Below are 15,892 nucleotides of genomic sequence, written 5' to 3' on the forward strand. Positions count from 1 at the left end.
TTTTCTCGTTTAGTGCTCTGAATATATCATGCCAGCTCTTTCTGGCCTGCCAGGTCTCTGTGGATAAGTCTGCTGCCAATCTAATATTTTTACCATTGTATGTTACAGACTTCTTTTCCCGGGCTGCTTTCTAGATTTTCTCTTTGTCACTGAGACTTGTAAATTTTACTATTAGGTGATGGGGTGTGGGCCTATTCTTATTGATTTTGAGGGGGGTTCTCTGCACCTCCTGGATTTTGATGCTTGTTCCCTTTGCCATAATGGGGAATTCTCTCCAATAATTCTCTCCAGTATACCTTCTTCTCCCCTCTCTCTTTCTTCTACTTCTGGAATCCCAATTATTCTAATGTTGTTTCGTCTTATGGTGTCACTTATCTCTCGAATTCTCCCCTTATGATCCAGTAGCTGTTTGTCCCTCTTTTGCTCAGCTTCTTTATTCTCTGTCATTTGGTCTTCTATATTGCTAATTCTTTCTTCTGCCTCATTTATCCTAGCAGTCAGAGCCTCCATTTTTGATTGCACCTCATTAATAGCTTTTTTGATTTCAACTTGGTTAGATTTTAGTTCTTTTATTTCTCCAGAAAGGGCTTTTATATCTCCCAAGAGGGTTTCTCTAATATCTTCCTTGCCTTTTTTGAGCCCGGCTAGAATCTTGAGAAACGTCATTCTGAACTCTAGATCTGACATATTATCAATGTCTGTATTGATTAGGTCCCTGTCCTTCGGTACTGCCTCTTATTCTTTTTTTTGTGGTGAATTTTTCCGCCTTGTCATTTTGTCCAGATAAGAGTATATGAAGGAGCAAGTAAAATACTCAAAGGGTGGCAACAACCCCAGGAAAATATGCTTTAACCAAATCAGAAGAGATCCCAAATTGTGAGCGGGGAGAAAGGGGATAAAAAGAGGTTCAGAAAGAAAGAAAAAAAAAAAAAAGCAAAGAAAAGAAACAATTAAAAAGAGAAAACAAATTTAAAAAGTATAAAGAAAAAAATATATATATATTAGATAAACTTGTTAAAAAACATTAAAAAAGAAAAGTGTAAAAGTTAAAAAAATTAGCAGAAGAAGAGAAAAAAATTGAAAAAGAAAAAAAAATTAAATTAACTGCAAGACGAAAGAATCATGGGGAGAAAGCCATGACTTCCATGCTTTGCTTTCTCTTCCTCTGGAATTCCGCTGCTCTCCTTGGTATTGAAACTGCACTCCTTGGTAGGTGAACTTGGTCTTGGCTGGATTTCTTGTTGATCTTCTGGGGGAGGGGCCTGGTGTAGTGATTCTCAAGTGTCTTTGCCCCAGGCGGAATTGCACCGCCCTTACCAGCTCGGGTTTGCTTTCGGGAGCTTTTGTTCCCTGAGCGCTTTCCGTAGAGTTCCGGAGGACGGGAATACAAATGGCGGCTTCCTGGTCTCCGGCCCGGAGGAGCCGAGAGCCTGGGGCCCCACTCCTCAGTGCGCCCTCAGAGAACTGCGCCCAATTACTCCCGTTTTCGTGGCCTCTGGCCGCGCTCCAAGCTCACCGAGCCTGTGACCGGTTCAAGGTAACCCCGAGCTGTGAGCTCACTCCTCTGCCTGTCTCTGTAGCCGGCTTCCCCATTCTAATACCTGTAAGCTCTGTGACACTCAGGCACCCCCAATCCTTCTGTGACCCTGCGGGACCTGCGGCCACGCTGACCCCACCTGGGCTTCACCCCGGTTTAGCCTCTGGAGCAATGTCCCTCAGCGGAACAGACTTTTAAAAGTCCTGATTTTGTGCTCCGTTGCTCTGCCGTTTGCTGGGAGCCGGCCCCTCCCCCTGGGGTCTATTTTCCCGTCGCTTTGGATTCACTTCTCCGCCAGTCCTATTTTTCAGAAAGTGGTTGATTTTCTGTTTTAGAATTGCTTTTCTTCTTCTCTTTGATCTGCCGATGGATTTGCAGGTGTTTGCCATCTTTAGATAAGCTCTCTAGCTGATCTCCTGCTAGCTGAAGTAGTCTCAGCCTGCTACTTCTCCGCCATCTTGACTCCTCCTCTGAAATTTAAATGTTATACTTTATTAAATCGGCCAAGACATTTTTGTAGTCTACGTTACTAGTTCATTTTTATATTTTGCCTTTCATTTCTTTAAATATTTCATATATAAATTTTTGTGCATCTTATATTAGATGATCACAGTATCTAAAGATTTTGGTAGTTTAAATATGTTGTTCATTGTTTTTGCTGACTTTGTCAGTGTTTTGTTTTCTTTTTGTATTTTTTTATTGTGTCCTTTAATTAGAATTGCATTTTTATTTTATCCTATTCCATGGGAACCCCAAGGACCTAAATAGTTGGTGCTTTCCACCAAAGAATGTTTGATGAAGAGAACCTGAGAATTTTAGGGGACACCATATGTCCCTATTTAGTATGGAGAGGAGAGGTATAAATTTATCTCCCCCATCTACTGCTGGCACAGGCTTGAGTTCCTTGAAGCAATATTGATTTTTAACATTGCTTGCCCTCTGGGCAAATCCTGCATTTTTCCTTTGTTTACTGCATATGACTCCTACTACATAGTCTATAGCTTTAGCTTTGTTTTGTTTTGGGGAGAGACAATAGAAAGGTACCCTTGGTGATTTTTTTTTTCCTTCCTGCAAATCCTAGTAATACTTTAAAATTCAAATTTTATCCAGAAGCTACTTGGTTTTGCAGAAGGAGGCCCATTTAGAGTCTTTAATCTGCCGTTACTGCGGTAAGCTAAACAAGTCCAGGATATTAGGTTAAACATTCAGGTATTTGCTAATACTGGTCTTTGACAATAGAAACACAGAAGGAGAATAATTTGCGATGAGTTCCATTGGAGTCTTATTGAGTTTGAGATGTCTGTGACACCCACATGCATAAGTTAAGTCAATAGATGAATATTTGGGTCAGAAATCCAAAAGAGAGATGTGTATTGTTGGTATCGATTTATGTAAATCGACATAAACATGTGAATTAAAATCACGGGTATGGTGGAAATTGCTGGTGAGAATGCATATAGCAAAAAGATTAGTCAAAAAAGATCTATAAGAACTACCATCACATAACAGAGAGAGAAATAAAAAGAAGTTGTAAAAAGCTATCAGAAAATTTGTGTGTGTGTCATAGAAGCCAAAACTAGAGAGTGCACAGCTAGCTGGGCCCCATGTTGTGATATGTGAAGAATATAGATGATTTTGTGCATAAGGAGGTATTAGAATCACCAGCATAAGAAATTTCAATTAACTTGTATTGGATAACAACAAGATTTTCCTAAGTAGGGAAAGTGGGAGTCTGTGAAGACCAGGGCAGACCTATCTCTGGAAGTATGACTGAATTGTAGGAAAAGTAGGGGAATGTCAGAAGAGGAGAAGAAGGAGGAAAAGAGGGAGGACTGAGTGTTTAAAATAAGACTGGACATGCTTGAGTGTGTTTAAGTGCTAATGGGAACAAAGCAGTGGAAAACCTGAGATTGAAAACATTTTGAAGAGACAGAATGGTATTAAATGAGCAAGTTCACAAAAACCTGACAAAGTGGGCCAAAGTAGAGGTTGAGAGAGTAGCTATAAATGCTGGGCTCCCTCCATGATTACAGAAAGAAAGAGGGATAGGTCCATACAGATTCAAGCATGAATCCTGATTGGTAAAGAAATGCAGAGAAATCTTGCTGATGACTCTTATCAAGGAAATAAAAGGTGAGCCCATGGGGTAAGATCGGGAGAGGCATTATGGGATTAGAGTTTTCTGTAGAGTGGAGAGGGTTTGCACTTGATAATGGAGGATGGTGGGAGAGGAGACCAGGAAACAGGACAGTGTTGCCAAGCAGCTCAGAAGGTCCACTGAGGCCGCCCACAGGTGGTAACCCTATGGAGTTCCAAGCCTGGGTTGTGTGATTGTTCTCCAGCTTTTCTAGCTTTGTTACAAGGCAGGGAGAAGGCAGGTGGGTTTTTTGGTTTGTTTTTTGGATGTTGTTTTTACTCCATTTGGTTTTGGGGATTTTCTGAAAAGGCAGAAAAACAAAACAGGGCAAGATGAAGGAATTGGAAAGAGCAGTTGAAGTAATGGCGGGAAAGGGGGTTGAAAGGAGAAAAATCATTGTACTTGGGCTTTCAGTGTCATCCAAGGAGAGAGAGAATCTGAGTGAAAAGATTCTTGGAAAGACTGAAAAGAGGACAACTGGATCTGTGATCTCAGAACAAAAGCATCTCCAACTGCCTGTGAGGTCCAGGCTGGGGGCAGGAGGAGGGTGGTACCTGACATAGAGTCAGCAAGATCATTAGACCACTGGGCTGAGAAAATGTGGGATCCTTTACCTTTATTCCCATAGGATATTGGGAGTTGAAGTGGGGAAGAAACTTGTATCATATTCCATTAATGAGAAAGAAGCCATCTCAGGAGTTCTCGCTGAACTAGTAATAAGTGCATTGTACTTTGTTAATGACAAGAGAAGTTTGAGAAAGAAATTTACTTAATAATAATTTTCAGAAGTGAGATGAGTACCTCCCAGGTGCATACTAGTTATTTTCTAAAACCTACTAGAGGGATGGGGTCCTTTGAAGAGCAAAGAGGTGGGGAGAAACACCAGCTTCTAAACCATAAAAGTTTGGATGTTGGAGATTGTTGATGGTGAAGGTCAGAGGATTTATATTTGTGGGCTGTAAATAAAAAATAAAATATGCATCTTTTCCTGGTGTCTTTGAAAAATCTAGCTGTGCTAAGGAGAAATAGGCTAAGGGATTATAGGAGGGTCATTCAATCTTTTGCTTGGGTGATTTTGAATATTTCATAAAAGAAAACAAAAATTTTAAATATTCTTTCAACCTGTGGTAGATTGTTTCTGAAACAATAAGGTAATATGGAGAATTTTACCAAATATTTAGAATTTAGCATTACCGGTTTGAAATGCGTTCTTTCTCCACATATCTAACCATGTTTTAAATCTTATCTTTTTGCACACGTTTTTCTTCTTGTATGAACTTCTCCCTTTTGACATTATGTCTTTTATAAATCACTATAAAATTTAGGGCAAGATAAAAAGTAGTATGAAAGGTTAACCACAGAAATGATGAAATCCAAATATCTAAAGGTGAAAACGCTTTACTAATATCCCATTTTGTTTCTCATCTATTTTGTATACTTTGTAAATTACTATAATCTACAAATATTGTCCTATTCAAAAATTACTGATTCCTCATCTTGATCTGAGAGTGATTTGTGCTTCACAGCTCAGCTTCTTTCTTGTAATTTTTTAAAATGCACATACGATCTTTCTTAAATTGTTTTCCCATTTTTTTTCTCTTGTTAGTCCAAAGAGAAGATGTGTGACAACACAGAGCCCATGGAAAGTTCTTCTCAAACCACCACAACCGTACAAGCAACAACCACAAAATTCAGGGTCCTAACGACCACCAGAAGAGCAGTGACATCCCAGCTGCCCACCAGCCTGCCCACAGAAGGTACTCTCGATATTTCTGCTTTCTTTCTTAGAAGTGTGTTTTTTTTTTTTTTAAGGATTTTATTTATTTATTTGAGAGAGAGAGAGAAATAGAGTGAGCAAGCTTGAGTGGAGAAATGTCAGCAGGAGAAGCAGACTCTCTGTCGAGCAGGGAGCCTAATGCGGGACTCAATTCTGGGACTCCAGGATCATGACCTGAGCCGAAGGCAGTCGCTTAACCAACTGAGCTACCCAGGTGACCCTTGCCTTTTTTCTTAAGGAAGGGAAAGTCACTGTGTTGACATGAACTGGAGCAGCTCTCTAGAGGGAAAGTTATCCGTTGGCAAACTGAACTTCTAAAGGATTTCTAAAGGGGAAAAGACAAAATTATTATGGAACAGAAAGATGTGTTAATATTCTTTTAATGTACGGTGACTATTATTAAGATTGAGCTTTTTATAATATCCTGGCTACCTGTGCTCCCTAAAAAGGAAATACAGACTTGCTTTATATTGCTAAATTTTGTGGTACCTGAATTCAGTATTTCAGTCACAGGAGAGAAAGGCAAAAGGCATACAGAGAAAATAGATAATTCTACTTATATGCTGTTCTAATATTTACCTAAATACAGACAATAAAATCTGTATGTCTATAATCTTTAGAGAGGCACTGTGTCTTGAAAAACATTTCTTCTGCCAGAGAAGACAAAAATACTAGAAAATATTGATATATGGGCACAACCCATTGGGGGAAGAAAGTATATCAGCTAAAATAGAATCATATATTCTGAATGGTACCACTAGGGAGAAATGTGAGACTAATTGGCCAAGAGTGAGCTTTGGGGGGGAAAATGATCTTACTTATTTATAGTTATCAACCTTGCTTTCATTTGAATAATAAATTAAACTTGAAACTTTTGCTTTTAATTGAAATTTAATTGGATAGTAAAGGTTAACTCGAGGCACACCCAGATGGCTCAGTCGGTTGAGCATCTAACTCTTGATTTCGGCTCAGGTCATGATCTCGGAGTGGTGGGATCAAGCCCCAAGTCAGACTCTGTGCTCAGTGTGGAGTCTGCTGGAGAGTCTTTCTCCCTGTCCCTCTGCCCCCTCCCCTCACTCAAGCTCTCTCTTGCTCTAAAATAAATAAATAAATCCTTTAAAAAAGATAACTAGAGTAAAGTTATAAAATGAGATGAGGACAGCTGCTAAATACATCTTATTGCTTTTAAAGCCAATGTTGTATTTTAATCCATCTTATTTGGGGTTGTTATACAGCCTGTGAAATATTTTTATAGTTCAAATTCTACCCCATGAAAATACTACTTCAATTTGAATCCTATGCTTTAGAATAAAATACAACCACTTAAACAATAGGAAAAAAAAGGCATGTTTATTTGTTTATTTTGTTCATTATGGGCAAGATCTTTTCATTTATGATTTTGGTCATATTTATTAGCAGTGGATAAGCACCTAAACATTGAAGTTAAATTCATAAATATTTTAGAATTTCCTGATTTTTTTAATGAATAATGAAGGCCGTCACTATAGAGTCTAATTACAATAAGTCATTTTCAAAGATTAAAAATAAGTGAACTTTAAGTTAAAATTATAACTATAATTTTCTCAAGATCTTAAGAATCTTATGTTTTACTGAAGTTTTGATCTTAAAATCTTAGTAAGAAATTTTAGTATTACCTGTGTAAACTAGCACTTCACTCTCGTTGCACTAAGAAATTCACTGAGTACGATTTTGAAATCTATTCATGTTATAATTAAGGCATTGGTAGACTATTGGTCATCAGATTTATGCATCGTTAAAATTTTTTTGGTTACAATAACTTCGAATTTCTCTTCCAGATGATACCAAGATAGCACTGCATCTAAAAGACAATGGAGGTAGGAATTGCTATTTTTTTCTTTTTTAAATTCCTTTAGATACTAATTCATTTCATTCATTTAAATATGAGAAAGGATTTGTGGGCTTCTAATATAGAGTGAAGTTATAGTTCAATCTCTGTTGGTATTTAACCTGGGAAGAATTTATTGTTTGGCTTGAAAATCGAAATGGTTTCAATAGTGGAATGAAATTCTAATCCACACGTTTGCCTATAAAAAACTACAGGACACCAATGAACAATTATAAAGTGAAAATTTATCCACAGATCTTTTTCTTCTTTTTGTGCTATTCTTTGGTTTAATTGTATATTGAGTATCTACATGGTGGAGTTATTGTGTTCAAATGGTTTTTTTCCCCCTCTAAGTTGACTATTCAACATTCTCTATAAATAAAATTGAGAAACAGACCAAAACGGAAATATACTTTATAGCCCTTTTATGTTTTAGGTGAAGCTAGGGACAAAAATTAGACATGCAAAAAGAACATCTTGGTAGTTTCATACTTCACATTTTCCTAAGAAAATTTAGCAATATCTATAATGGCCCTTGAAAATTTGGAAGAAAATTTTACTGAAATTAAGACTGTGAAAGATACTGCCTACATTTTAAAAAATAGTTCTTTTTTTTATTAAACTGTGTTAGCTCCTATGTGCTTCTCTATCAGTTTCCTGGCTCTTGATAAAAGAGATTTTTTTTTTCAGTAACTGTTTATTCAGCTCAAGATGGGGAGGTGTTTCTCTTAGCAGCTTCTCTTACGTAAATGGGGCCACCCTGTGACTTGAATCTTTACTTTTGCAGCCCCAGCTGATTTTGGAAGTCAAAATCCAATGTGTACCTTGTTAAGGATTCTTTTTTCTTTTAGCAACTGTAGGGAATAGTTTCTAATTTACTCAGTGGACGTTAAGTAACAAATACTTTGATGTTTTCTTAGGTTGACTGTATGGTAAGGTATATATTGTAGCATCGTTAAATTTCATATCAATCAGTTTGAAAGAAAAGCTGCTTATTAGCCTGTTCACGTAATCATTATTAACATCAATTATCCATTGTCTTTGGTCTGTATCATAGTGTTTTATTTCATTCATTCTTTTCTTATTAATATATTAATAGTGTGAGCAGATAGCTTTACAGATGACCATTTGCAACATATATACAAGCTAGAAATAAGTTAAAATCTTAGCACTGGAAGGGGTAATAACAATTCCCCAGTTCAGAACTTCTCAGAGCAGGATGCTACTTAGTTTCATGTGAACATAAGTCTTAAAGTTGGTGTTACCTTATGAAATGGAGGACGGCTCCCCAAGAGGCTTCTGTTGTATTTGTTGTACTTAATTCTTAATATGGGTAGTGGTTTCATTTCTATGCTTTCTTTTCTCTCTCTCTCTCTTTTTTTAATATTCTAAATATTTAGAATAAATATTCCATAATGCTAACAGAAAAAAAAAAAAGATTACTGTGATTAAATAGGTATGAGATACTCTGGATGAAAGAAAATTAAAAGAGGTTTCTTTGCTAGAGAGCTGTTCAAAGCTTTTATATTCATTTGCTTATTCATTAATTCCTGCTGAATGCCTAAGTGCAGGGCGCTGTTACAGGCTTGGGGCCATGATAAGTGAACAAGATGTTGACAAATTCTCTGCTTTCGAGAAGCATGTATTCTTTTTTTAAATTTTAATTAATATGAAATGTATTATTTGCTTCAGGGGTACAGATCTGTGGATCATCAGGCTTACACAATTCACAGCACATACCCTCCCCAATGTCCATAACCCAGCCACTTTATCCCTCCCCCTCAATCCCTCAGGAACCCTCAGTTTGTTTCCTGAGATTGAGTCCTTATGGTTTATCTCCCTCCCTGGTCCCATCTTGTTTCATTTTTTTCCCTCCCTACCCGCTACAACTCCCTGCCCTGCCTCTCAAATTCCTCACATTAGAGAGATCATATGATAATTGTCTTTTCCTGATTGATTTTTTTCACTTATTCTAAAGAAATTTCAAGTTGGAAATAAAGAATTAGTGTTGGGCATTTCTCCACGATTTGGTCATAAAACTTTTCTGTAAGTTGCATTCTCATGAACTGAATGTTTTGTGAAATGCACTTTGGGAAATAGTTCCCCAGAATATTACCAGTTATCCCAAGGAAAATCCTTAGTTTTGTTTAGTGTAGCAAGGAACCTGAAAACATTGAAGATTTTCTTAATGCAGTGCATAAAACTGCCTTATGAAGTTGAGAAATCAAGTGAAGTAAATTCCTGATGTAAATGGAAGACATTTTTTTCTTTTTTGTTATGCTAGAAAAGTTGACTGTTGGATTTTCAGATGATGGTTAATGTGCAGCATGTATTCCCCAGAATTCCAAAATATCACACTTTAACTGTGTCTATATACAGGAACTCTTTTCATGCCTAGGGTTGTTTATAAAGCACTTTTTCTCTTTCTTTTCTTTTTTTTTTTTAAGATTTTATTTATTTATCAGACAGAGATCACAAATAGGCAGAAATGCAGGCAGTGGGAGGGGCAGGGGAGGAAGCAGGCTCCCCGCCAAGCAGAGAGCCCGATGCGGGGCTCGATCCCAGGACTCTGGGATCATGACCTGAGCTGAAGGCAGAGACTTTAACCAACTGAGCCACCCAGGCGCCCCTAAAGCACTTTTTCTAAAAGTACAGTTAGAGCACACCAACCTGACCAGTATTAAGATAAATATCCCTTCAAAACAGTACTTAAGGAAATTACACATTATTTTTTATAACATCCTCATTAAGATAGCATGCTTTCATTGTTTTTTATCTCATGGAATTTGAAGATGCAGGAGAGATTGCCAATTTAAATCTAACTTGATTAGTTGATTAAACATGTTGAAAACAAAATTCAGAACTGTTCTCCCCTTTCCCATCCAGGTAAAGATTTTTGCAAGATGGAGCTAATAATGAAAAAGGTTGCCTAATGTAAACATTTTCTCACATTTATTGAGAATTTTTTTAAAAGCAAACTAATAAATTTTTCTAAATTGCTATGTATTGTTGCAAAGAAATTTAGCACATTCTATTTCTTTATTTAATTTCATTTAATTGGCTGTTTCTAAAAGCATTTTAATTTAGAGGCCTCTACATTCCTGAAAAAGAGGGTGACATTTTTTCAAAATAGTCAATATGAAGCTAGAAGCTAATGATGCTGCCTTTAGATATTGGATTACCTTGCTTCTGAGTCTTTCTGGGACATTGCTTTGGGTTAAAAGAGTTGATTTTCTAGTGGAATCTACAGCTGGCATGATTATACATTACTTTCCAGGACGTTTTCCTTCATCTTTGATATGAAAGTAGAAAATACTTCTGAGCAGCTGGACACCAAAGGCACACAACAGGGCTTCTCCTTCACAGGACCCAAACTGAGTTACAGTCTGCTAAATCACTCTTGATGAATCTTCAATTGTGATTTGAGGTTTCTGCCACCTTTAGAGTAGGACTACGTAGAACTTCTGGAAGTTTCAGGATAATTTTTGGGTTGGGGAAGTTTTATTCATCTTAAGGGTTGAATGGAAATTCTAAGACCTATGAGCAATTTGGAGATAAGAATGTGAAAAAATCTAAACAAAGAGAATGATATCTACTGGGTACAGACCCCTTCAGTGATGTATAGTGTTGATTAATGGTGAATGGTGGAATACAAAGACTCAGAAGAGCCAATATAAAAGTAGAGTTTTACGTCCATCTGTACAACTATCTCTGAATAGTTGGAGGAAGATGTAAAGGAGAAAGATGTAAAGAAGAAAAATAAAAAGAAGAAAAAATATCTGTGCTGAGTGTTTACTATGTTCCTGGGACCTTTCTAAATGCTGTCATGTGTAGTTACGTCATTTAATCCAGGCATCACCCCTGTGAGTTGGTTCTGTTATTATTCTCATTTTATAGCTGAGGAAATGAAGGTACAGAAAGGTTAGGTTATCTGACTAGTATATGGCAGACCTGGTTTCTATTGGTATGTTTCTATTAGTATGTGGCAGACCAGTGTTTCTATTTAATAATACAAATTCCTTAATACAGATTCCAAGTCCTGACAACCTCTCAGTATTACTGTTTTCTTACAATACAGAGCTCCTACAATCAAACTTCAAATAGAAAATGCCACCATAAAGGATTTTACTTATTCCTACTATATTATTTTTCATTTTCTATAACAGCTGATGATACTTCTAAGTGTTTGGAAATGAAATTTTCTTTTCCCATGTACTGATGCAGTAGTTTCCATTTTATCCTTTCTATGAAAATCACGACACGTTGATTCTCCTGTGGAACTCAGCAGCGGTCTCAATCATGGGAAGGTGTTCTCCAAACTACAGGGCAACTCTGTTTATGTTCAAAATCTAATTTAAAATTCTTTCAGCCTTCTTGGTTTCTCTAGAAATTCAGGTTTAATTAACCATGAAAGGGTTTCTAGAATGTGTTTTTTAAATGTATATATTTCTGTGAATAGTGGTTATAAGCATTTAAAATCACATCTTCTTTGGGTTTTCAAATCCTGGCAAAAGCTTACTAGAGGAGTTACATTTCTAAGGAATGACCTAGCTATATATTATAGTAGGTCAAACTATTAAATGCCTTCTTTGGCATTTGATTAGGTTGCTTCCAGATGATACCTACCACCTAAATGGAAACGTAAATGTCTTCAGGATTAGACCCGGATAAAATTATATCCAGAGCTGAAGGAAGTTTGCAAGTTGAGTCAATGGCAGGGTCCTTTAATTAAGAAGTAAAATCTTCAACCAGATTCAACTCAATTGGGCAAAATGAATTGTACCATTCTGCTACAGTGCAGATGTTAAAATTATTTTAAGGTCTAAAATCCTTGATTTGATTTTATTATTTAAAATGTTATGACTGGGAGCATCTGGGTGGCTCAATCATTAAACATCTGCCTTCAGCTCAGGTTCTGATCCTGGGGTCCTGGGATTGAGGCCCCCATGGGTCTCCCTGCTCAGCAGGAGACCTCCTTCTCCCTCTCCCACTCTCCCTGCTTTTGTTCCCTCTCTCCCTGTCTCTCTTCTGTCAAATAAATAAATAAAACCTTAAAAAAATAAAATGTGTTGACTTAGGGGCACCTGGGTGGCTCAGTTGGTTAAGCGTCCAACTCTTGATTTCAGCTCTGGTCATGAGCTCAGGATTGTGAGACAGAGCCCCACACTGGGGCTACACGATGATCACAGAGCCTGCTTAAGATTCTCTCTCTCCTTCTCCTTCTGCCACTCTCCCATCTCCTAAAAAAAAAGGAAAAAAAAAAAGTGTTGACTGAGAATGATCAAAGTACCAAAACTACATTTGCTCTTGGTTCCTCCAAATGTTCTTCCTTTGGATAAGTGTCTTTTTAAAAACATATTTAATATCAAAGAGATTACTGCCTATGTTCTCCTCTAAGATTCTGATGGATTCCTGTCTCACGTTGAGGTCTTTTATCCATTTTGAGTTGATCTTTGTGTACGGTGTAAGAGAATGGTCGAGTTTCATTCTTCTACATATAGCTGTCCAGTTTTCCCAGCACCATTTATTGAAGAGACTGTCTTTTTTCCACTGTATATTTTTTCCTGTTTTGTCGAAAATTAATTGACCATAGAGTTGAGGGTCCATATCAGGGCTCTCTACTCTGTTCCACTGGTCTATGTGTCTGTTTTTATGCCAGTACCATGCTGTCTTGGTGATCACAGCTTTGTAATAAAGCTTGAAATCAGGTAAGGTGATGCCGCCAGCTTTATTTTTGTTTTTCAACATTTCCTTAGCGATTCGGGGTCTCTTCTGCTTCCATACAAATTTTAGGATTATTTGCTCCAGCTCTTTGAAGAATGCCGGTGGAATTTTGATCGGAATGGCATTAAAAGTATAGATTGCTCTAGGCAGTATAGACATTTTAACAATGTTTATTCTTCCGATCCAAGAGCATGGAATGGTCTTCCATCTATTTGTGTCTTCTTCAATTTCTTTCATGAGTGTTCTGTAGTTCCTCAAGTACAGATCCTTTACCTCTTTAGTTAGGTTTATTCCCAGGTATCTTATGGTTCTTGGTGCTATAATAAATGGAATCGATTCTCTAATTTCCCTTTCTGTATTTTCATTGTTAGTGTATAAGAAAGCCACTGATTTCTGCACATTGACTTTGTATCCTGCCACATTGCTGAATTGCTGTATGAGTTCTAGTAGTTTGGGAGTGGAGTCTTTTGGGTTTTCCATATAAAGAATCATGTCATCTGCGAAGAGAGAGAGTTTGACTTCTTCATTACCAATTTGGATACCTTTTATTTCTCTCTGTTGTCTGATTGCTGTTGCTAGGACTTCTAATACTATGTTGAACAAGAGTGGTGAAAGTGGGCATCCTTGTCTTGTTCCTGATATTATAGAGGGCACGGCTTGCATGGAGCACTGGGTGTGGTGAAAAAATAATGAATAATGTTTTTCTGAAAATAAATAAATTGGAAAAAAAACATATTTGAATATGAGTTCTTAATTGTTAATAATATTTAAAGTAAAAGCACTCCAGAGAGCATTGATGTATTATGCAGTGGCACTATGCTTGTCATTTCTTCTTATTGCTCGGAATTTTGCTACACCCGGTTGCTGAAAGGCTGCATTCTTGAGTCAGAAGGTATGTCCCCATCAAAGAGATGCTGGAATAGCTACATTATTCAGTTTGCAGAACATGATCAAGTTAATTCTGAGGTACAGATCTGCAAAGTGGTTGATTTCCAGGATCAAATACAGATCTACTTTGAATGAGCTGCTATGAAATGGCGAGTCTAAATTCTGATTCTTCTGTGTTTAGTTTCTTATTTCTGAACATAACCCAAGACTCTTCACCCAAAGATAAAATGTTCGAACATTATTCTGATTTTTTTCACTAGAATACTTCTAAGGTTATATTTTTATTATCTAGTCTGTAATGACAGATCAAGTGTCTGGTGTTTCATTTATCATTCAGTCGAATTTTTTTTTACTTTAATACATAACTCATCAAAGTAACATATCTTTCATTTTTCCCCCACCTACTCTTGCCTTTTTTTTTCGTCTATTTCTTTCACATAGATCACAGTCTTGTAAGGAAAGGGAAGCTTATTTTCTTTCGACGGCTATTGATTATCTTTCACTTTCTCTTTCTAAAAACTGTAAAATATCTTGACATTCGGTTTTATCCTTTGCTTTGTTTGGCTACTTTTCATGGTAAAACTAACTCTACTCTAAGTATATGTGTGCCATGACGTGAAAATGTCTTATGCTACAGAATGTGATTTTGAATATCCCCTAGGATTAAGAATTTCTCTCCTAAAATTTCATCCAGAGTCATGGTTCTTAACTTTTTCTGTGCATTAGAATCATCTGGTTATTCTCATCTAATGTTATTATTCCAGCTTATAAAAACCCCAGTGGTCAGACTGTTCTTCCCACCAATTAAATCCACCTCTGGAGCTGGGACTCAGGCATCCATGTGTTTTAACCCCTCAGGGAATCCCATGTAAAGGTGAGTTGTGAGCAAGTGGTCTGATGCAATGCCACATAAATATTAAGTTGCATCAGAATTACTGGGCAAAGAGGGAGTCTTGTAAAATGCATTTTTGCTAGAGTCATTTTAGGATAGAGCCCAAACCGTAGTATTGCTTTTCCAACAAGCTCTCAGACTATGCCGACACCATCAGTTCACAGACAGCACTTTGAGTATCAGGAGTTGAGTGAATTCTTGATTTATTTATGCTACAGTCCCCCAAATAAGAGTGACATATCTTACTCTGAATCCATGCACTGGTCCTCACCTATACGTCATGACTCCCATAAAACAACGTTTTCATTGATGACAACAACAAATTACCTCTGTCTCCATGAAGAGAACACATCTTGTGCAGCAGAGATAGGGGACCCTAAGGCATATGTCTGTTATGTCATTAATAGAAAATTAGACCATTTTAGTTATTGCAAAATTTCAGTAAAGACCATTACACTTTCTGTATTTTGTTGAACCATATGAAATCGCTTTTTTTTTTTTTTACCAAATTTGACCTACAAAAATTGCATTTAATAGTTTAAAAAATCACTATCCAGTATAGGAAAAGAAAAAGAAATCACTTTGGAATATACTTTTCCCCTTTATGTTGATTGGTAGGAATTACAGAGTTTGTGCTGATGATAGGATGTAGAATGAAATGATGTAGCAGAACATCTCAGGAAATACACATCCATGACTTTCAAGAGGTTTTAAGAGGTACCTTTAGATATATTTTCCATTTGCCGTTGGCAAAATGTCTTCCTACATATTTTCTCTGACTGATACCTCCCTTCTTTTCTGTACTCATCTCTTTTATCTGTCTGCCCAACACCTGGTGTTGGGAATCGCCTGTTAGAAGAAGTAAACTCCCATATATCATTACATTTTGGAACCAGTGATTTACGAGAGGCCTCAGGGGCAGTATTCCCCCCCACCAATATTTTTTGTTACTCTTCTTGGGGCAAGCATGTGTAAAGTTATAATTTTTTTTAGCATGACATATCTAGTGATCATAGCAAATTGCCTTGTGCTGTTAAAATAATATATATGTCACCAGAAAATTATCTTTT

At 36.9% G+C, this 15,892-nt stretch overlaps 1 protein-coding gene across 1 annotated transcript in view; it reads left to right on the forward strand.

Annotated features, from left to right (window-relative positions):
• PLXDC2 (plexin domain containing 2) overlaps positions 1–15,892 on the forward strand; it is a 472,118-nt gene that overhangs the window by 386,643 nt on the left and 69,583 nt on the right. The window contains exons 11-12 of the mRNA XM_044227759.1: positions 5,281–5,431; positions 7,269–7,307. Of these exons, the coding sequence (XP_044083694.1) occupies positions 5,281–5,431; positions 7,269–7,307 (190 nt within the window). The remainder of the gene's footprint in view (positions 1–5,280; positions 5,432–7,268; positions 7,308–15,892) is intronic.

The sequence above is a fragment of the Neovison vison genome, chromosome 12 (assembly GCF_020171115.1).
Source record: "Neovison vison isolate M4711 chromosome 12, ASM_NN_V1, whole genome shotgun sequence".
Lineage (NCBI taxonomy): Eukaryota > Metazoa > Chordata > Mammalia > Carnivora > Mustelidae > Neogale > Neogale vison.